The 22118-nt window shown below is 47.7% G+C and overlaps 1 protein-coding gene across 2 annotated transcripts; it reads left to right on the forward strand.

Moving 5' to 3' along the window:
- Positions 1 to 509: 509 nt before the first annotated feature.
- LOC124176512 (protein Wnt-6-like) lies at positions 510 to 19275 on the forward strand. Of its 2 annotated transcripts, none has more exons than XM_046557898.1 (5): positions 510 to 1594; positions 7777 to 7997; positions 16927 to 17052; positions 17467 to 17669; positions 17803 to 19275. In XM_046557898.1, exons 1-5 carry the CDS (start codon positions 1527 to 1529, stop codon positions 18262 to 18264), a joined length of 1080 nt encoding a protein of 359 aa, XP_046413854.1. In that variant the 5' UTR covers positions 510 to 1526; the 3' UTR covers positions 18265 to 19275. The 2 variants fall into 2 exon arrangements, with proteins under 2 accessions (XP_046413854.1, XP_046413855.1); XM_046557899.1 differs by having other exon boundaries at positions 16927 to 17046.
- Positions 19276 to 22118: the final 2843 nt, after the last annotated feature.

Consider the following 22118-nt stretch of genomic DNA (forward strand, 5'->3'; position numbering starts at 1 on the left):
CCTTCCCCGCTCATTCGTACCTCGACCGCGTTTCGACGCTTCGTGACACGCTGCTCAAGCATGACACACGTGAGTAATTCGTCCAACCTGCCAGCACCCCGGAGGTGGAAGGATAATCAAGTCCCGCGGCATACCCGGTGCACTGCTTCCGCTGGATCACGCTTAGGACCTCGGCGCGTCGTTCCTCCGGACCGAAAGGCAACTCGAGGTTGCGAAGAGGCGAAATACGATAATCGTACGAGTGTACATCGTGGAGGATCGGCGCATGCCCAGAGCCGTTATCGTAGTCGCAAGAGACTAGAGCCCGGTCGTTTCTCTCGTCTCCGCGTCTAGCCGCGAAGCTGTTACGAGACCCGCGAACGGTGCCTCCTGGGCTCGCGGTCTCGCGGCCTCTTCTCCGCGTTCACAGCATCCCGCCGACTCTCGTGGACCATAAGAGGGGCTTGGTGCGGTCTTTTGCCGCGACGTGGCGCTCACCTGCCTCGCCGCAGTCTTAAGGTGGACCGTTGCTCAGCAAGAATCAGCCGCTTACTTCTGCCGGTCCTTTCCCATACTCTTACCTTTCGATACATCTTCGCGGCATTTAAAGTAATCTCCGAGATTGGGCAACCGCACGTTACCTTCGCACTCGGTTCGTCCGCGACGCATCCTCGTGGTGATCCTCATCCCTTCATGGATTATCCACCTGGAACCGGCGACGAGGCGATCGATTGATCGTCGAGGAGAGTACCTACCTGTCACACCGGCGAAGATCCACCTGCTCCAGGGGTAGTTGATTCCGGACCTGGAAGTTCCGATCGGCAGCTGAGGTAGCTCGAGCCGATTTCATCAAAGTGGTGGGGATTCTATGGTGGGTTTCATAGTGGGGGTAACGGAAGACCGAAAGATCCGGGTGACACAGTTCTGCAGGCCGCTTCGCGTGTCAAGTTTTCCAGTTTTTTAACGCAACGGCTTTACCGTCGCATTCAAACTAGCCTCAAAAACTTCGCGATCGAATCAAATCGTCCCTACCGCCTTCCGCTGACTCGCCGTTCTCGGAGTTCCAACAGAGTGCTTCGTCAATTTGTCCTCGTTCCTCCTTCTCAGCTGTCCCTCCATCTCCCTTCTTCACTGCGTATTAAAAAACGGACCTTGCAGAGGAGTATAAACTTTGAGTGATGTTCGTCAAAATGAAGATAAAGTGAATCAACGATAAAAGAATGACGGAGGTACATCGATATGGGTTGCCGGTTATCGACACAGCTTGAGGGACCTTTCTACCGATAATCCTGTGCCGAAGTGCGCGACGATTTTTCAAAAACGTGTAAATATTTTACAAACTTGCAAAAGAGCTGGAATCATCGATTCGATTGGGGATGCGGAGTGACTAGCGATACAAGCGAATATACAAATAAAAAACACGAAGAGCGAAAAGTCAACGCAGGTAGATGCCGATGCTGTTATAGAATCGAGGTGAATTAGGAGAAACGCGTTATTCGGTGAGGGATTTTTTGCCTCGGAGAAGATCTCCGAGTCTATCTCAGGGAATGGAGATGCGTACCGTCCTGGTGGCGATTTGCCTGTTACTCGTTACTCCGATCACCGGATCTCTTTGGTGAGTCCCTCATCCTGATTTTAACGTTTATTAAACATCTAGAAGCTCGAACCCTCTTTCCCGTATAATTTTTTTTCTAAGTGCTAAGCTTGCTCGATCCACTAAAAGCGTGTGAGGATATTTTCGGTATAAAGAAATAGCGAAAAATCCGTTCATTACCGATTTGTTGTTTTCATTTCTGTTTTGCGAATAAGACCTTTTCGAAACTTCAAAACTCGGAATTCATGGGATTCGGAGCATAACCTAGGCTACGCTGGACCGTATATATCGATAACATCTCTTCGTAAATAAAGCTGTCAGTCCGGATGAGACTAATGGCTTGCGCTCTGTCCTGAAATCTCTCGATTCTATTACTGAAATTTTTTCCCCACTCTTTGTTGGATCAAGGCGGAGCCATGTTTTGTAAATCGCAACTATAAAATCGCGTGCTTGCAAAAAATAATAAACCCTGTACCGTGGACAGTGAATCAAAGTGGATTCATAGTTATTCGCGAAGAGTTTCGATTTCTGCTTAATAATTCGGACCAATGAAGACAGTATTCAGACCATGGACATATGGTAATTTGCATAGATCTTGTACTATCAATCCTTTTTTGGAGCACAATGCGAACGATCTTCGCTCACATTTTTTCTACTTTTAGCGACGTGAACGAGTTCTCTTAAAAGCGTGACCGTAAGCGATGGCTCAAACTCACTTAACAGTGGACACAAACGGAAGTAAATTAGTGCGGTGAATGGTTGAGCAATAGTGGAACTTGAGGCTTAAAAAAGTAAAAGTAAAAGAGTCAAGTGGCGTTGCATGGGCCTGGTAACACATGATAGCCATAAAGAGAGGGTGAAAACAAACAGAAGTCATCTGTAATGCATATAGGCTTAAGTTTGTTGCGTTCTGCTCTCTCCGCCCTTCTCGCCTTCGTAAACAGGCCTAGGTGTGAGAAAATGACTTTGACTCAAATTGCGCGTCCACCAAATTTCATTGGTAACATAACAAACAATTCCTCGTCACGTTTTAATCGATTCTTTGCTGGCGAGTTACACGTTGCAGGTACGATCACCGAGAACCTTGCAAAACTGCATAAGACTCGGCCGCGAGAAGCGTCAGCCTCCTATCTTTGTCGTAAATAAAAGAGTCAGCTCTTGCTCGTCAGGGCTCTCTGCTCCCGTTAAGTTTGTCAATATTTGGAGTCAGATAACATCAGGGTTCTTATCGCGCCTGTCACGAGACAAGTTCCCGCGAGAATCTCGAAAATTCACGAATAAAACAACAACAATGACTGTCAACGAAAGGTACGAGTAAAAAACGGATCATGAAATATAGAGTCAAATCTGTATCCACATCTTTGGTATTGCCGCACGGAATCCAAACTGCGTTCGTGTTATCAAAGGATGACGAATATTTTGACCCGATTTCGGATTTAAGGAAAGAAGAATTCGAGCTTCGAGTCTAATTTAAGGGTACATAAGAAGTCCTTTGTGGTTGGTAATTTTCAATTCGGTCCTGGCCGCGTTCTCCTTCGCGTTTCTGGACGCGGAGGATGAGCGTATGGTCGGATCAGCGGAGGATAGTTGGCGATTACCTCTGGACCGGATTCTTTTCCTCGGCTGGCATTCTCTCGTTTTTTCGCGAATCGCCGCACCTCCGTCTCTCCGTGGCAAGAGCAATAGGAGCAAAAGAGAGACAGAGAAGGAGGGCGGACAATGGTCTCTCCGTCGCGTCACCAAGTGTCCCGTAAATCTCCGGCATCGCGTATAATTTGTTCCCCCGACACACGCCGACCGCTCCCGTAGCGGAGACGGGAGAGAAACAGTGAGAGAGAGAGAGAGAGAGAGAGCCCAACGGTCATCGACTACGCCACGGCTACTGGCTGATCGCAAGCTGGAATTCCGTATAACCGAACGAGATACCTACTTATACACACACGAGCTGAAATTGTCGGGCGTATTCAGATTGAAGAGGAGAAAAAGTCCCCCTGCTAGTTCGGGTCAGCGTTTTTCCCCGCGTCGAAGGCAAACTACCGACTACTCAGCGATAAGACGTCCTTGGGGAGACGAACGATGCTCGCTATTGGTTCGGGCGTGGTTCAGATTCCCTTGTCCAAAGACCATCGTCCTACGGTAAAACCGCGTTGAGCCGCGTAGCTTTGCGCCGGTTCTTTCGGGCCCCGCGGACGCGATAACAAATCCTGGCCGTGGTTACCGGAGGCGATATACCGAGATTGCTCGGTGGGGCACCATCGTGAAGTTAACCAATGAGCCACGGTGGGCAGTCCACCGAGTCCCGGACGATCCGGGTCGCCTTCCGAGTCCGCCCTGGTTGGTATGGTCCGCGAGGAGTGGAGGTCCTCCTCCCACCTCCCGCGGGAATCGACGCCGCTTGTTTGCTCACCTGAATACCTGATACCCCCCGGGCCCCGAGTAATCCTAGCCACTTCGGCTCGCTCGGAGTGTCGCCGAGCTCTTGATCCACCGGCGGATCGACACGCGCACGGCACGCCGATCGACGCTCGGTGGTTTCACTCTTCATCGTCCGGTCGATCGTTATCGTCCTTCTTTCCCCCGCGCAGATATCGAGGAATTTTCATTCCACGGGCTCGTGAGGGGGGCTCTTTTCGAGCACGGCTCGAGTGGTTCCGCCCGAAAGTAGCTACGATAATCCCCGCGACGAATGATGATCGGGCAAACATTGTTTGTGTGCCAACGCAAACAGGGATACGTAGGTGTACGAGTACTTGGCTAGGCAGGTATAATCGCGCTTCTGACTCGAGCACGCGGCGCCGCAGCAGCGAGGTACGTCCGTCGACGGTCTCTTCTTCGCGTATTAAATATAGGTGCGGGCGTAGCTACACGCACCTTGATCACTCCCGCATTTCTGGACGAATATAACCCAGGAAGGAACGCCCGCCGGCTGAAGACCCCGTGGTCAACGAGTCCCATTAATCTCAGGCTAGATTTCAGATCGGTTTCTCTGATCCCACAGCTGCTCGAAGCTTTTCACTAGGCATACGATTAATACGCGCATGGATGGCGCACCGGCCGCAGTCACCGACTCGGTACAAAGTGGCTGCTAATTGCAACGAAGCTACGAAAGTGGCGGTAAAGAGGGCAAGGAACTCCCTAAGCTTCGGGCCTCACTTCGGTCTACTCGCGTTACCAAAAAGAAGCGACGCACCGCGACCGCGGCGGCACGCAGGGGTAGTTCGAAAAAACATTAAGCCGCATTAGCACGCTCCCATTGCTCTGCCGCGTCCGTAACAAATCCACCTATGGTGACTCGGTCTGCTCCGCTCGGTTCCAGGCCCCCGCGGGGGCCCGCGGACCCGCAGGACCCACGGGGACCTACGGGGGGCCCTGTAAATCAAGCACGAGGTACGCCTCGGCCCGACCGCCTGTTACACACCCGGTTAAACCCGCGGTTTGTTCCAGCGCTCTCGATTCCTTATCCCGTCCTGGTAGCTGATACGCGTGTCATTGCTGGCTCGCTCGACAGCCTCGGCTGGTCTCCTATTGTGACAGGATCGAAGTGGAAATATCGCAATCGGCGCAGGGGCCGACTGACGAGTCACTCTGCTTACCAGGGAAATTAACCGGCGCAGCCGCGATTCTTACCCCCTTACGATTCCGCTTCTCCAGAGGTCCTCGGGGACACCGAGGAACGCCGAGGCGTAACACGATCGTTGAAAAATTTCCTCCCACATCGACAACATTCTCGCGACTTGTTTCCTCGGAGATGTCCTACTCCCGCAGGGTCCTGGACTTGGTCGCTAAGATTCCCCTCGCGTGTTCAACGCGTGTCCCATTCCTTTTTGGATTTTTATACACACGAGTTGAAACGTCTCCCGCACCACTGCCGAGGATAGGAACGCCTTGTTCCTGGCATATTCGAAGCGACTTTCTCGAGAAGAATAATACCCGGCGATGCCTTTTCCTTTTTCTATCCTGCAATCCTCGCGGATTTTCGCATTCGGGTACGGACGGTGAACTTCGTTCGTACGTGTGCAGCTCGAACCGTGACGGTGGATAACAGGTCCAGTTCCTGAGGAGAAGAGCTTCTTCGCCAGACAGCGTGGAGCTCTACGCCTCGAAAAGAATGCCGTGCGTCTAATGACGTGATAAATCTGATCCTAAGTCAGACCGTAGAGAAAGGGAGAGCTGTAGAGAGAATCTTCTTCGTGAGTCTTGCCCACGATTCTCAGCGACAGGTTCGCGTTGAGTGGGATGAGATGATTCGAGATGATTGAAAAAAAATTTATCTGCATTTCGTTTTATTATTGGACGTATTTTTATTGCCGAGTAACGTTTATTCCGGTTTCGCGATCGGCACGGAATATATCGAATCGTTCGCTCGTGTAGATCGTACGCGAAGGTATAGAGGTGGACCGGCGCGATAGCGTGACGGTGTTGCAGTACTACACGCGTTGAATAGAATTAGCAGCCATATTTCGCTTTGTGTTTACGAGGACGTCGTAATTTCATAATTTTATGATCTCGTGCATTGTATCGGTGGCTTCTTAGGTTTATTTGATCACGAGAGGGTTGCCTATGCGAGGGCCAACTCCTCCGAGGCAAACAGTCGTGAAATACGTGCACCAACTCGGCTCACCCTACTCTCTGCCAACAGCTTAACATAATATACACTGGTGCCCGTAACTTTAACGCAAACGTGACTGTTATGTCAGTCGTTACATGTTCTCGGAAACTGTGAGTGGCGCTGATGCATTCCTAGCTCGTAACGGGAGAGAGCGAGATAGCGAGAGAAAAAGAGAGAGAGAGAGCGAGAGAGAGAGGAACAGAAAGAGACTTATACTTCTTCAAACACTTTGCCTTGTTTCGTAATCACCCATCGTCAATTGACGTGATAAATCATTCAACTCAATCGTATAAAGTACAATTCAATCCACCCGACGATTTAATTTTTTTCCTCTCACTTTTCGGTTTTCATTTGTTATTTCAAATTTTTAACCGGGACCTTGACGAGGAAAAAATACTGGAAAGGAGGAGAATAATAATAATAATAACAACAATGATAATTTATTTCATTTTACCATTGGTAAGGCTTGCTCTTGGATTTTTGTAAAATGTATTTTTCATCTCTTCATCATCTCCAAGATATAGGATAAAATTGGGTTACGCTTATCACCGGTGTATAAGTGAGGCGAGTGCGATTAGAGAAAATAAATAAATATTCGAATCTACAAACCATTAAATTATATTTCAGTAACCGCTTCGCGGATGTGCAAGGCTGACGACGTCAGTCAGCACTCAAACTGTGGCAACACCAGTTCAGTACATATACAAACAGATTTTATTACGCCTAATTTTGATCACTCACCACGGAGTTTGTATATTCGGTCATACATATATATATATATATATATATTTTCCGTACTTTTTCTCCTCCCCCCATGATTTCGTCCAACTTTATACGCTCTTCGCTCTGTCAAATAACTATTGAATTTAATTATCCACTGGAACATTTCCCCCCAATTTCAAACAGTCAGTTTTTCTTCAATATGTATCGAGGTATCTGGGAATCCTTAAAAATTGGATGAACGAAAATTTTCACGATCATGTCACTTATTTTTTACTTCTGGTACTTTGATGAATTTTTATTTTTTCATTTCGTTGTATGCTTTTTTTTCTGTCAACGAATTTCGAGCATCGAACGCTGTGGTTTCCGACATTTTACCCCGTGCTGTGTATTTCGTAGTTGTGTGGGCGAAAAAGTAACAAGTTTGCGGCGAGCGAATATATAAATCACAACGTTGGATCAGACAGTTTCTCCCCTGGTAGTACAGAGACACAACATCTTGCGGATATTTGGCGACCGCTTAATCTCTCTTTCTCATCCGTTCTCCTTCTCTTGATCCGCCTGTCCCTCAGGCTTCTTTTACTTTTCATTTCCCTGAGATACGACCTCGCCTAAATACGCGACGACGCCTAGTCGCAAATGCTGCTACATGTCGCTCGCCAGATTTGTGGCTTCCCTAAATTATTTTCAACTGAGTTACGTTCTCGCGGTAGCTCAAGGGTCGCCCTGTTTTCTTTGCCCTTGGAAAGTTCAAGCCAAGGTGAACGTGGGAGATATGTACAGACTCAAGAAAGTAGCATTTCACCCAGAACATAGCTTGACGTTAATTTTCTTCCGAAAACATTCCTTACGATTGGTTCAATTTCATTTTCAGGGTCGCTGGAAGTCAGGTCGTAATGGACCCGATGCTGGTGTGTAAAAAAACGCGAAGACTGAAGGGCAAGCTGGCCGACATTTGTCGGAAGGAGCCAGCGCTGCTGAAAGAAATTGTGAAGGGGGTTCAAGTTGGCACCAGGGAATGTCAGCATCAGTTCAGAAACAGAAGGTGGAACTGCACGACGGTCAGGCGTTCCCTCAGGAAAATTTTACTTCGAGGTAAGCTGCGAAAGAGATAGTTTTTAAAAAAATCCTAGGAATCTTAGGGGACACACACACACGCACACACACAGACACACACATTTCTTTCTCTCCCTCTATGCGTCGCGAAGTTCACGGTTCCACAAATTTTCGAGACGATCAAAGTGACATTGATATTCGATATCTTCTTTCTCGTTCTGTTCTTGCTTCAAAAAAAACAAAACAAAAAGATAAAAAAGAAGAAGGAAAAGGCAACGGAAAAAAGAGATACAGAGAGAAAAAGAGAACGACGAAGAAAAAAGGAGCGGCGTGTCGTCGCGCTGGTAGGTAATCCGCACCGATCAGCCATAAAATCGACCAGGATTGTTCCGGAAAAGACTAAAGGGTCCCTCGAGGCTCGGCGTGATCCTCCGGCAGAAGTTCGTAGGTAGCACTTGGGGTTTAACGCCCATGTTCACCTTATCGGTACACGCAGCCCCTCAATTAGGGGATGCTGCGTGCGGAGAGGTCGGATCAGCGGAGGACCACACAGCGGGAGCTACCTGACCCTATCGGTGGATCGGGCCCATAAAAATTAAACGCAGCCAGATAAATAAACGTCAATAGGGAATTGAGATAGGCGTCAAGACCCGAAAGGGAAAAAGAAAGGAAAGGAAACTGAACGAAACAGTGTGAGAGAGAGAGAGAGAGAGGGAAAATGAGGGGGGGATCCACCTAAATTTTGTCGGAATTTCTACCTCAAGTTTTTTACTTCAGATAAAGCTTAATCTATAGCTGTCTCTGTCAATTTTTAAAGGCTCCTTTACGGCAACCTCGATTCTGGCTGAAATAAGAAAAGTCCCACTACCTACTATGTCATGTAACGACTACAGTTAGGTTTGGAATTCTTTTCAGCCGGTAGAAAAATTTGGGTAATCGAGATCGGACAAGGAATCAATTAATAATTAATCGGTGCCTTCGATCGTCGGGTAATCCGATCTTCGGTAAATCTTCATTGCTGGCTCTTCCGTAGCCGTATGCGGAGCTCTCGTATTTTATTTTTCAAGTTCGAAATGCATACCTACCTGCAGTGCAACTTGTTACCTTGTTGACAGCTCCCCGTGGGAAGTCCTTCGTAAAATATATGACACCCGGTACCGAGCACCCCCTGTTGACTGGACAGATGTCTTCGTGATCTGGTGAAAAAAGGGACACGGCGTAAAACGGCATTGCTTTCGTCTGATAATTTGCAGGGGAAGAAATGTTGGATGTTCGATTTACATTTTTCAGCAAACGTTGAAAAAAATTCATCAACAGGCATGTCGCTTGGTCAAAATTTAACAGAGACTTGTTTTGCACTGACCTTTCAATCGCGTATGGTATCTTCCCGTTGAAAAGAAAAACTTTTTTTCCCTCCGTCAGGCCCGGCGTAAAATTATGGCTTTCCAATGACGCGTAATCTGCCGTATTGTCTCGTTTATGAGGTGTCGCAGGGGCGACGCAAGCTCGACCCGTGGCCAGGTGGAGGATGGTCTTCACAAAGGTTCGCGTAGTGACCCTTAGCTCCCGAATCGTCAGCAGACCAATGCCACCCCACCGAGGGTCGTATTTTAACGCGAACGCCCCTAGGGTGACTCGAAATTGGTCATAATGTTGACAGCCAGTCACGACGACTGCGACCCGGACCTCGAGCTACCGTATTCGACTTTTCTCAGTCGCAATTACCTCCGTCAGTGCAGTACAACAGCGAAAGATGAGTAAAAAAATTAGTTTCGTGTTATTCGTAACGAAAGTTGATCGAAGGAACGAGATTCGGAGCTCCGATTGCCGGTAATACATTACACGGTGTAACCGGGATTCGGTTTGTTTGAAGGATAATAATTATATCCCTGTCCACGCGTACGTATTCGGTCGATTATTTAGCCGTGATATCTGATCACGAATAGCGGGTATCTTAAGGGCTTTAATTAGGGGAACACATTGCCACTAATATCTGACGGACAATGTCAATCTGTCAGGTGGTACTAAAAGGAAAGGGATATCTGATAGGTACACGCGATCCGAGATTTAGATGTTGAGCCTGATGAGCCGGAATCAACCCAACCTCGCCCCTTTCCCTCTTCCTCGCCCACTCTCACTCGTCCCCTAAAAGTTATCCAGAGAATTGGTAGGAATTCCGAGTCTAAATTAAAATTTATTCCGCTTCCCTCTTAATCCTCAGATAAGGACTAATCGAGGTTCTGCTCCTGAGTTAGGGTAGACCTTTTTCAGCCGTGCACGGTGCATATGTTTCAAACTTCTGAATGCATCCTATATAGGATGAAATCACGTTTTATGAATTTGTTAGGGTTAATTCCATCGTCACTATTATTATTTTCTTTTTCCTTCCCGGTCCCTGCTCACTCCTTTTAATCCTTATTTCGCCCAACGTTCAGTGCTATTATTTGTTCCAAGATTTATTCCCACGTCGTACGTCATTCGGCGAATTCCCGGTCCTCCGATAGCTTCAAATCGAAAAATGATTTTACCCCTTGTAGTTTTTTTTCTTCTTCTTCTTCTTCACAACTGCTAACGAATCGAAAACACTGCCCCTTAAATTGCGAACGATCCCATGTCACAAGCAGGGTATTCGTGCGAAAAATATATGCATAGGATTATTGTACGGCGGTCGATGAGATGAGCGTTAATATCTGTTTGTCGTTCGCGTTGAGTCGTCTTCGTGATCGTCGGCTGCAGCGAGCTGCGGGTTGCGCCGTGAATGCATACAAACGTATTAGTTAACACCCGTGGAGGGAAAACACTTAGCACGGGTTCGCTAACGGTTGCCGGGTTCGCGTCCGGCCATAAGTTCTTATTACCACACGTCACCTGGCGCAGCAGTTCTATCAGATGCAACGAAGAGCCGACGTTGTGCCATCGGCCTCAGGATAAGGCGTACGGAGCGGAATTTATACGGCTTATAAATTCCATTGAAAGTATTATCTCGGAGCCTCGTCCGATAGCCGCGTGATTTCGATAACAGACGACCCTTTTCTCAAACGGTGAATATTAGTGCACGCTTACGATAAAAGGTACCTACGTGGAGGGTAAAATGCTTAGCGGATAACTGTGAAAGCCGTGCCAACGATGTACTGCATAAAAATATTATGCGGAGAATTACGTCGGGGGTTGTTGAGTTCATTTGTTAATTAATCCGTTGATTCGTTAACCGTTGGAAATTTCCGCCGCAGCTGGGGTTTAACCACGCGCCGCTCGGTGGATCTTTAGTTTTATTTCGGGCCGCGTTATATCTCCACCTGTATCTTGGTACCTATACTTTTAAAAAGTATTCCGAACCCGGCAAGGTCTCCGGGTCTATCAGCTCCTCGGTCTCTCCGCTAACGATGTTCTCTCGGCAAGGTTTACTGCGAAATAATGTCAGAGCCTCTGGTTACGAGGGACTTGGCTTAATTTGTCCCCCTTATTAGAGATACGTTCGAATGGATGTGAAAGAATACGTGGGTCCTTGTCGGTAATTTGCAAGGACCACCGGGTTCCGCCACCGGCATTTATTACGTTTAAACTTCAATTTTTATGTCCTTAGATATCGGCTTATGTCCCCTGTTTACATATAAGTGCAGTAATTTCAGGTCGGCCAGCGATCCCCGTTCCGCGTCCTTACGCGGAGAAAATCAAATTCCCTCATACCGCACGGCGCAATTACCTCCCGGGCACCGAAAATCCTTGGTTTTCATTCCGCCGGGAGGAAGCTGCGCTCTCTTAAGAAGCGCCCGTCGCCGGAGCCGAACTGCGTCGCGGGGAACGAACCTCTCCTTGGGCTCGAGTCGGGCGACGGTGAGTTGCGGGGGTGGGCGAGGAGGGCGCCTCCTTGGATCTGTCGGGGCGATGCATTCAAATGTCAGCGTTCCCAGACCGGACTCAACGCCGAAGAGTAACAGATCTGTCCACCGCCTTCGGTGCAGTAAAAGTTAAGTTAAAGTACGGTAGCCCCGGTACAATAAACGTAAGGGACACTAAACTGTTTGCTGTTGTCAATCCTTTGTGGTTCCAAGGTACACGGCGATGTACCGGCAATGTATCTCCGATGTTACTCACCCCCGATCTTTTGCCCGGGAGCATTCCACGCCGCGCGGATCACCGGGGGTACAATCCTCCTCAAAATGACCCCGCGGAAAACGCGGCTATTTTTCATATCTTCGTTTCAGTTGCGGAGCGACGACGAGCTTGATCTATACGCGATTATCTCGTGCACGGGGCGCGTGCAGCGGCGAATCGCGGTTCCTGCAGAATGGGGAAAGAATCCTGAGCAGTGCTTTCCGCTTGAAAAATGACGACAGAATGCTTAGAATTGCGAACATTCACAATTCCATCTCAGCAGTAATTACCGAGGTATTCCTGCGGCCGCACCGCCGCGGTGCTCGCGTCTCTCTTCGCTCGTTCGCGATGGAGACGGCTGCGGGTCTTACCCGGATGAGAAATTCCATCGCGATCCGCGAATCATTGCCGGATGCATAAAAATTGCTGGGTATTCGAAGAGGGGCGATGGGGAGGGTGGAAAATAAAGTGTATTAACAGGTCGGGGAGGAGAAAACAAGAGAGTGAAAAAAATCGGGAACAAGCCACACTTGGTCATTGCTGCCTGCGGGATTTTTATCACTCGGTCATTCTCATCGCGGAGGTATTCATGCGTCCAGTTAGTATTTATTGGAAATGGTCGGTGAGGCCGCGACTCGGATCGTACAGAAATAGCCTCTTCGCTCGCTATTCTCTCGTTTAGCTTTCGTTGAATGTATTCCCATCGAACGATTCGCGCGCTTTATGTCGCCAGATAAGAGATAACCACGCGAAGAAAGGTCCGGCCGCTCGATCTCATTGTCAAATAAACCACAATCGCTTGCTTTTTAATTTCCCCCAACAGAGGCGGAGACAACGTGAAACGAAACACACGCCGCGGAGAAAAATCACTTTCTCGCTTTCTCTCCTCAGCTCCTTTCACCGCGAGCAAAATTATGCATCACTCGGTCAATCGATGAGGACATCCTCGCTGTATAATAATCTATCGGCAAGAAGTTAGCTACGCTATGGTGTCCGATAAATCTAGGCTCTCGAAACGTATTGCCGCCGCGGCACGCAGCGCGCTCAATACCATTTACGTCAGCGGCGGTAAATCCGCAAGACCGCAGCTTACAGACGTTTAACTATATGGTCTAAGTAAGCATGGCTATTGCGTAATCGGTGATCGATTAATTGGCCAGAGATTAACGAATGCGAGTGCTTTCCTGACTCCCTCCATAAATCACTCGATCGTGAACGTCCCCTGCACCCTCCGGCCGCTGCACCGTTGCAACCTGCCGCGGTGCGCAATGCCATCATGCGTGAACGTCGTATAATTCTCCACCGTAGAGGCAACGCTCGCTGGTATTAAACCTCGTTCCTTATTCGATCGTAATTCCAAGGTGAAGACGCCAAAGTCTCGAGCTAAAGAAGCCACGGGGGAGGGGGATTCGGAAATAAGTATTACCCTCTGGTGCGTAGGTACGCGAATCTGGTAGAATGTTGATAATTGGCTCGAAGTATCCGACGCACCTGGCTGCAACCTGCACTGCCGCGATAACGATCCTCGCCTGTCTAATTGATCCGAAGTGATTCAAAGCCACCGATAATGTTCACGTAACAGATACACGCGCGGGACTCGATCCTCGGTTAACCTGACGCATCGTGATCATCTTCTTCGCGGTCCGCCGGCAGCTTGAGCCGTAAGCCCGCACGCCGCACGAATACGAGTGCAGAGGATCGCACTGGCTGGGATCGGGACGGTCTATTTTGCATTCGGAGTACGTATGTTACGCCGATCCAGAGCGAGGTGACTGAGGGAACTCGGTGCTTTTTCGTCGTTGGAAGATGAAAGGAGCGCGGACGAGAAGGGCAGAAAAGTGCGTGTATCGCGGAATAATGGAGAAGGTAGCGGAGCCGGCTCGGCTCGTCTTTCTCCGGAGGCGAAACGACGCTTCCGTCACGGTTGGATCTAAGGAGCTGCTGATGATGGTGCTGCCGTCTTCTCTACTGCCTGCCTTCCCTTCGGACCTTTCGCTTTCCATATCAGATCAACTCGTATATAAGAGTATCGTATCGCTTAAATACACACTGAAAGGTGAGTTGATGCATCAGAAGATACGCGGGCGGTGGCAGCCAAGGTCCAGTCGCTACGTCGCTCCGTCGATTCGTGCTAAAGATACCCGGCTGGAATCCATGGGAACCACGGTGAACCGTGCTTAACGTGTATAACCCCTTCCCCGCCAGCCCTTAACCCCGCCTCACCTCCCTCGACCAACTTCCACGTGACTTAGCCTCGGCTTATTGCGTCCACGCAGAACTCCGCAATTCAGGAACATCGGATCGCGTCATGTCATCGTCGTCGTTTCTAGACCTGGTACCTACGCGTATCCGTAGGCCAGACGCGTGTGTTTCGTGGATTCGTAATGTCCGGTCCCGAGACTCGGAGAGCCATTCCGCTGATGTATTGCGGCCGTTCGAAGAGTGACGCAAACTCGAATCAGCTCCTGTACCACGACTACCGTGACGATGGATCTTTCGGGGAGATTTATACGTGAGACGGGCCTGCAGTCGTCTTTCCTGCAGACACAAGGTGGATACCGTAATTGGAGAAACATTCCACCTTGTATGAGTTAATTCCATCGATCGCACGGAGATATCGTGGCTCAGGGAAGGAGCGCGGAGCGAGATGGAAGGAGAGCGAGAGCGAGACGGATAAAGAGGGAGAAAGAGAGAGAGAGAGAGAGAGAGGGAGATGTAGAGAAAAGAAACGACGAAACAAAAACCAGAAAAAAGCAAACGGAGAGGGTAAAAGAGAAAGAACTCCTTCGTGATCGTTACTTACACACCCAGCCCGGTACCGGGCTCAAGATTTTGGTAATCGGCATCCGATTTGCAAAGCCCGGATGCTCGTCCGTACCACGGTAAGGGTAAAACTGTGTAATCTAGTGCGCTCACTGAAAGGGTACAGAGCTTGACGCATTGTGCGCTAATGATGGAGTGGTAACGTGACAGGTGAAATCCAATACGCTCCGGGTCCCACCCAGTGCACCCATGGTTGGACACGGCGGGCAAACGAAAGAACGAACGAAGGATCGGGCTCGGGTCTGGATTTGGGCTCGCATCGGTTGGCCACTGTGAGAGCGAGGACCGTGCGAGAGCTCCCAAGCGACCTTCCGTTTGAATTGTTTCGGATTGTGTAAGGAACTCGTATACCGAGTGAACGATATTCATTCGTACGACCTGCCGATATACGACGATAGTGCGACATAACCGAGCCTTGGAAGAGCGTCGCGCGTCTCGTCTGTCGCAAAAGCGATGTACTCGAGTGGCATTCTACTTGCAGGTCGGAGTGCCAAGCCCTGGATCCTGGTCGTCCTGGATCGCGCCACGGCTACGCCTGTGTACGAAGATACCGGAACCCTTTGTATATCCTTGGGTATATGTATACGGCGCCATGGTGTCAAGTACCTCGGAGTATCGGGCTTATCCCGAATATTTTCAATCGGTCGTTTATTTTGAACGTCGTATAACCGCCGATCATTCTCTTCTTCTCTTTTCGTGCCAACGTCTCATCTCACGAGTGACTTGGCGCTGCAATTAAATCCGGTTGTTTAACGTCCGCGTGATTACCCCCGAGACTGTCTTTGCATTCCTCGCCCTCGTGCACTCCTCGTTCGTACTACTCGGTAAGGGCTTTCGTACCCGGGAACAAATTCTCGGATCTGCCGGGTATATCCTCGCGAAGAAAATTGTGAGATTAATCTCATTACCGTCCGCAGCCGTCTCGGTTCATCTTTCTCTCTCGCCTCTGTTGCACGCTGCCGTCTGCCTCCAGTGTACGGAGCAGAAGTCGAGGAATCGCCTCGAGAGAGGCCGGTTAATCGAGGGTTATTACGCACGCGGTTTATCACGACGCGTCAGATGCCTTGTTGCGCGGAAAGATATTAGAGTAAGATAGACATTAAATTACGCCTTGTACCGCTCCAGTACGGCCCAATAAAACCAGATCTCGCTCAAACGGAGCCTAGGAGATCGGCGTATGGTAATTCACAACAAACTGCTTGCCGTAATTAGTGTTATTCAGACATGGCCTACATCGGCACGTGTTCGTTGTAAAAAGCCACCGTGAAGTACATAAACGTTGTAGCCACCCGACGCGACGTCTTTAGACCCTGCAACTTCCTCCGCGATCTTTATCCCCCCCAGATATCGTCTCACCTCGTCTCGTATAACGTGTAACTCACAGTGACGCGCATGGTTTCTAAACGCGAAAACGTCACGGCGAAATTAACTCAATTCGCAACCCACGGGTCGACGATTTTACGGGGCTTGAAATTTATACCGCGCCGGTGGCTAAGAGGAGGAAACTTTTCGATAGGTAATTGAAACTACATGTTGGTACGGGATTGACTCCCATCTGTTACCGCTGCAGGTCGATACAGTTAGAGGAGTTGATTGGCCGATCGGTACCCGGTCTGGACGGTCGGATCCTTCTCAAGCCCGGAGGGCACCAATTAATTTATCCCCTTCATCGGCTCTCACAAGCTCTAATTGTCTTATCCGTTTAATGATGTGTAATCCGATTTGTTTTCGATCCATTCGATCTGATCTTTTAATCCTTCGGCGTTTATTTATTTAATTCACTCGATACACATCGATTCATCGCGTCAATATTAAACGCATCTCTGCCCTTGCATCTCTGATCCGGTTCCCACTCTCATCACCCAATAATACCCGATCTCGTGATATGAATCTCAGAGATTCATCTTGCAGTATTTAATTAATCATTCCTGGCTTCGATCACCGCGCATTGATTTATTACACGAGTGTATTTTACTTTCTCATTATCGTTATACTGCATATCCTTTTATTTTTACGTGCAATCTAATTTCTTTTCTCCATCCTACGTTAGACACGAGAGAGACAGGATTCATAAACGCCATCACGGCTGCTGGGATCACTCACGCTGTCACCAGGGCCTGCACCATGGGCCACCTCGTCGAGTGCTCGTGTGACAAAACTATCAGCAAAGGTAGGAGTAAGTATCGTTTCGCCACTTTCAAATTAAGCTTTTTTAACCTTCTCGACACCTGTGTCATTCCAATCATGCAAACGGATTGAGTAAAGCTTCTACATTAATTTCAACCAAGGCAGCAAACGTGAAAGTTTTAGTCGCGGACTTAGTTCGTACACTTGTATCATTTAATTTGATGGAAATTAACAGGGTTTAAAATACGATCGGAAACTCATTACTCAAGAATCTGTATCAGACCTGCTTATTCTTAGAGATAATTGTGACGCTGTTCAACCGTTGCTGGCTGGCTGTAAGATCTGAAATAGTATCGTTGGTGAATCGTTTCACTTTGACTTTGGACTCGATCGTTGTTTCGGGAAAGACAGTTGAATAAAAACACCGTGTATGTCTCGTTTAACGGTGATCGCCTGTGCGCAGGAAATCGCGGTGGAAAAGCAGCAAGCCGAGCACCCGATCGAACCAAAAATCCTTTGGCGGAGGGTGAATGGGAGTGGGGCGGGTGCGGGGACAACGTGAATTTCGGTTTCAAAAAGTCCCGAGATTTCATGGACGCGCCGTACCGGAAACGCAGCGACATCAAGACGCTGGTGAAGCTGCACAACAACGACGCCGGTCGTCTGGTGAGTCGATCTCTCTCAAGCCGTCGACACCTCTTCCCGAACCTCTAAATCGAGAGTCCTTCCGTCGTCCCTCCAGCCCCCCTTCCCAGGTCGAAGTCATCTCACAGTCAGCCTACATTCTCTCGTTTCTCAGGCAGTGAAAAATTTCATGCGCACCGAGTGCAAGTGCCACGGTCTCTCGGGTTCGTGCACCGTTCGTACTTGCTGGAGGAAGATGCCCCCGTTTCGCGAGGTCGGCAATCGTCTTAAGGACTCGTTCGACGGGGCGGCAAAGGTGATACCGAGCAACGACGGTCACAGCTTTATAACCGAGGGTCCGACGATCAAGCCTCCCGGTCGTTTCGACCTCGTTTACAGCGAGGACTCGCCGGACTTTTGCAAGCCGAACAGGAAGACCGGCTCCCTCGGGACTCAGGGTAGGCAGTGCAACGCCACGAGCCCCGGCGTCGAGGGCTGCGAGCTTCTTTGTTGCGGTCGCGGTTACGACACGAAAGTCGTCAAGGAGAAGGTCAACTGTCATTGTAGGTTCAAGTGGTGCTGCGAAGTAACGTGCAACACGTGCGTCGTCAAAATGTCGGTAAACACGTGTCGTTGAACGACGATCTCGGTCTCCAGGTTCATCTGACCCGTGTTTCAGAGAGTGACGAAAGAGGAAAGAAAAAAGAAAAATCAATACATAGAGAATAAAAATAAGAAAGAATAATGTCGATTCTTCTTCCGATCGTTCTCAGGAAACCTCGTCGCGTCATTTCCTATCGTTTAATCAGCGTTTATAGACTCTGTTATTTTACTGTTAATACGCATGTCTCATTTCGCGTTTAACGTCACGATTAAATCACACACAGGTAAGCATAATTCACCGAAAATTATACGTTGATAACACTTGGCCGTTCTGAACACTTCGAGGAGAGAGAAAATGAGGTGGGAAGAGAAGGCGAGGGGGGAGATAATCGATCTGTTTTTACGTACATGTACATCTTTTATTTGTAATTTGTATGTATAAATATATACCCACACACACATATATATATATACATATAATTTTGTCTTGCCATAATAATTATTGATCGTTGTGATGTATGTTCTATGTGATTAATTAGGTTATTATGTATAATGTGTATAAATTTCGGTCGTGTATCGTTCTGCCCGAAATTTGTCGGTCCCATCGCGAAGCATAGTCAATAAATTACAATAGTGTAAGAGATATGGTGAAGAAAAAATATTATTGCTACATTTTTTATTTCCTCTAAGCAGGAAATCGTATTTCGATTTGATAAAATTCTTAGCTTCATATTCTAGCGCCTATTCCAGCTTCTCCGTATTTAATCGATGTATAATATTCAAGTATCGTCAGCATTCATCGAGCCGACTAATATTACATATTATCCGCTGCTATGGGTTGAATAATATATATTTAATGATTAATTGATGATAAATTCGCTTAGCTATGCTATAAAATATGTAGAAATCTGAGACTCAATAGCTGGTCTTCGTTCATTAATTGTATTACCATCAAGTGCCTTATAATGACAACAATATTTTCCTAACTATCCTCTGTACATAAGACTGATATATTAATCTGAAAAAATACAAAAATGAAAACATATTTAATCATTCGATCATCTTACTTACAGCGAATAATTCTACACTTTTTCTCACTGCTACATGTACTTAACAACTATTCGCGGAATTAATCCGCTAGTAAATACAAGAAAAAAAAAATGATAAATTCATTCACAAATTGAATTCGACGAGGGTATTCTGCGCCAAAGTTGGAGGTTAAAAGGTAAATGGCGCAGGTTTACTCGCATGTCTTAATGTGTGTGGAAGTCGATAATTGGAATAACTTAGACTTTGAATGAGAAAGGAAATGAAAAATCGAAAAACCTGTTGATCGTTCTCAAGCCACATAGTTAAAAAATTTTATGACGGGCTACTATACACGGATACGTACGTCAATCCTTTATTTGACGAAGCCCTGCATTATGGCCATGCCCGTACAGCTATATCCGGCTTTACGGGGACGCGAAATTCCATTGTTGTAAAACTATTTAATAGGAGATGTAGAGAGTATTTTTTTTCTCGTTTTTCCCGACCAGACGTGCCGGCGAGGAACGCGGCCGGAGGTAACTCTTTTATAAAGTTAAATTACATCTAAAAGCTGTGTTTTACACAGGCCGTAAACTCTCCGCCTAATTCCTCGATCCTTACGCTTTTTTTTACAGCGAGATATAAACCTCGAAAACGATTTCCAGCCGCGCCCTAGCCCTTTTTATACCTTCCACGGTGTACGTATTAACACGTTACGGGCATGCCTTCACATCGCGACAAAGAAGCCAAACCTATTCATCTATCCAAACTCCCTCAACTTCGCATTAGAAACGAAGTTTACTCAACGAAATCGTCGACGCTACGCAGCCTCGTCGGTCGAAAGTCAGGCTTGAGATTTTGCACGCGGATTTCGAGAGGTGCAGTGATACGATTCATCCCGCAGCGTCACGTTTTGCTGGGCTTCAACGATGCCGGAGGTAAGTCAATTCATTCCCAAACACACCCTCGAACGTCCTTACTTCGTGTAAACAAAGTCGTTCACTGGTACCTGACGACGATCATAACAACTCACTTTACGCAGCCTCGTCAGTCTTACGTCGCGTCCGGAACAATATACACGCGTTTCGGCAGGTGCAAAAGCTCTGATCTATTCGTATCTGCGATTATGCAGTCGTTGAACGAGTTACCGATCTTTCCAGTGATTCAGCCGATCTTTCGAACCTTGTTAAGTCAGTGTGAGTGGCCAAATCGTGTTTGTATAATTCTACTTGCAGTAATAAGTCCAACGTCGTCAACGTTGCTGACGGTGTCTGCTCTCAACCGCGAATATTTCGTTATAACCACACGCAGCTCGCGAGTCTTACACTTTTGAACAGTTGATAAATATACACTCGACTTATTTCTTCAACGATTATTAACGTTATAAAATTTTTATAAAATTGTACTCTCGTATTTTAAATCCATGCGATCGGAGACCCGTGAATGTTGAGTGCAGTGCGGTGTATTTGCTGGAAAAGGATCTCTGAGCGACGCAGTGAACTTCGAGGTGTTCGACTGGGGAAATAATGCACATCAAAGGTAATTGCGATAAAATAATGTAACCATTTTTTTCTGTGTAAATTTATTTCTCCGCGTTGCTTTGTATTGTACGTGAAAACTCTTTGCAACAAACTTACAGCAAGTCTTGCACCATTTTCCTACTTTGGATGCTGAAAGCTCAAAATCGCTTATGGTAAAAATGGAAAAATAAATAGGAGGAGCGTCCTGGCCCGGGTAGGGGCATCGTTAGGCGAGATAACTCGAGTTTTTGGATCTCCGAGGCCGCGAACGCGGGACATGCGATGCAATTAACCCCACCGCTAGGTGGTTGTATATCCTTTCGCCGGCACCCCGACGCGATTAGCCTCCGAGGCGAGAGATTGGCCGGTTCTTCGGCAGCTGGGTGGTCCTCTCGTAATTTGGAGCTGCTGTTTTGACGGGGCAAAATGGCCCCGGCGATCACTCCTGCGCGTTGCCTCATCGTACGCTGTACGAAAAAATTTCATTTCACCCTCAAGAATTTTCTCCCTCAATTTAGGGATCGGGAACATTACGGCTCTATATCTCGATCGGTTTAACGCGCGTCGATCAATCGACGTTTAAATTTTATTTTTTCACCACACGCGCTTGATGAATCGTGAGGATACCGAATCACTCGCGTCTTGATTATTTTCTGGGGAGCTCAATTTTTCAGACTAATGAGAAAATTCAGTACAAATGAAGGGTCGAAATGAAGTTTCACGCTCTCCGAAACTCATTTTCTATTCACCTGACACCGATGTTACTGGCTGTCCTGGAAATTGAGTTGTCAAAAAATAACCACAGTGTAGGTGAATGCACCTGCGCTTTTCATATTTATCAAAGTTCAACGTGCACGTTACGCCATTGCCAAGCACGGGTAAAAATTAATCAAGACCAGCAGCGGTACAAGGATGCATATTAGTTTGAAACTATTCCCTCGATTATCCTAATGCGTCGGTTTATTTTTCAAACAATAGCCGTTGCATCGCGCTGTGCTTTCCCACCTTTGCTCCTAACCGAGGAGTGCAGCCCGTCGATGAAAGAGCGATTTGACGGAGGCAGACGGGACGTACTTACCTTTTTATGGTAGCATTTCGTGCTCTCTGGGATGCCGTTCGGTAATTACGAACATTTAAATAATCAGTAATTCAAATTCTTTATCGCGGTGAAAGTGGGGCTCGTCCGGTAATCTGTTTGGTAGCTCTGGTTCACCTGGAGGGTATTATATCGCCAGAGGTGGTCGTCTCCTCCGCCGACAGTAATATTAATTAAACAATCTCATAAGCTTAACAAACGACCCATACCTTACCGACTTTATTGGCCCGGCGAGAATGTTAA

This window comes from Neodiprion fabricii, chromosome 2 (assembly GCF_021155785.1).
Source record: "Neodiprion fabricii isolate iyNeoFabr1 chromosome 2, iyNeoFabr1.1, whole genome shotgun sequence".
Lineage (NCBI taxonomy): Eukaryota > Metazoa > Arthropoda > Insecta > Hymenoptera > Diprionidae > Neodiprion > Neodiprion fabricii.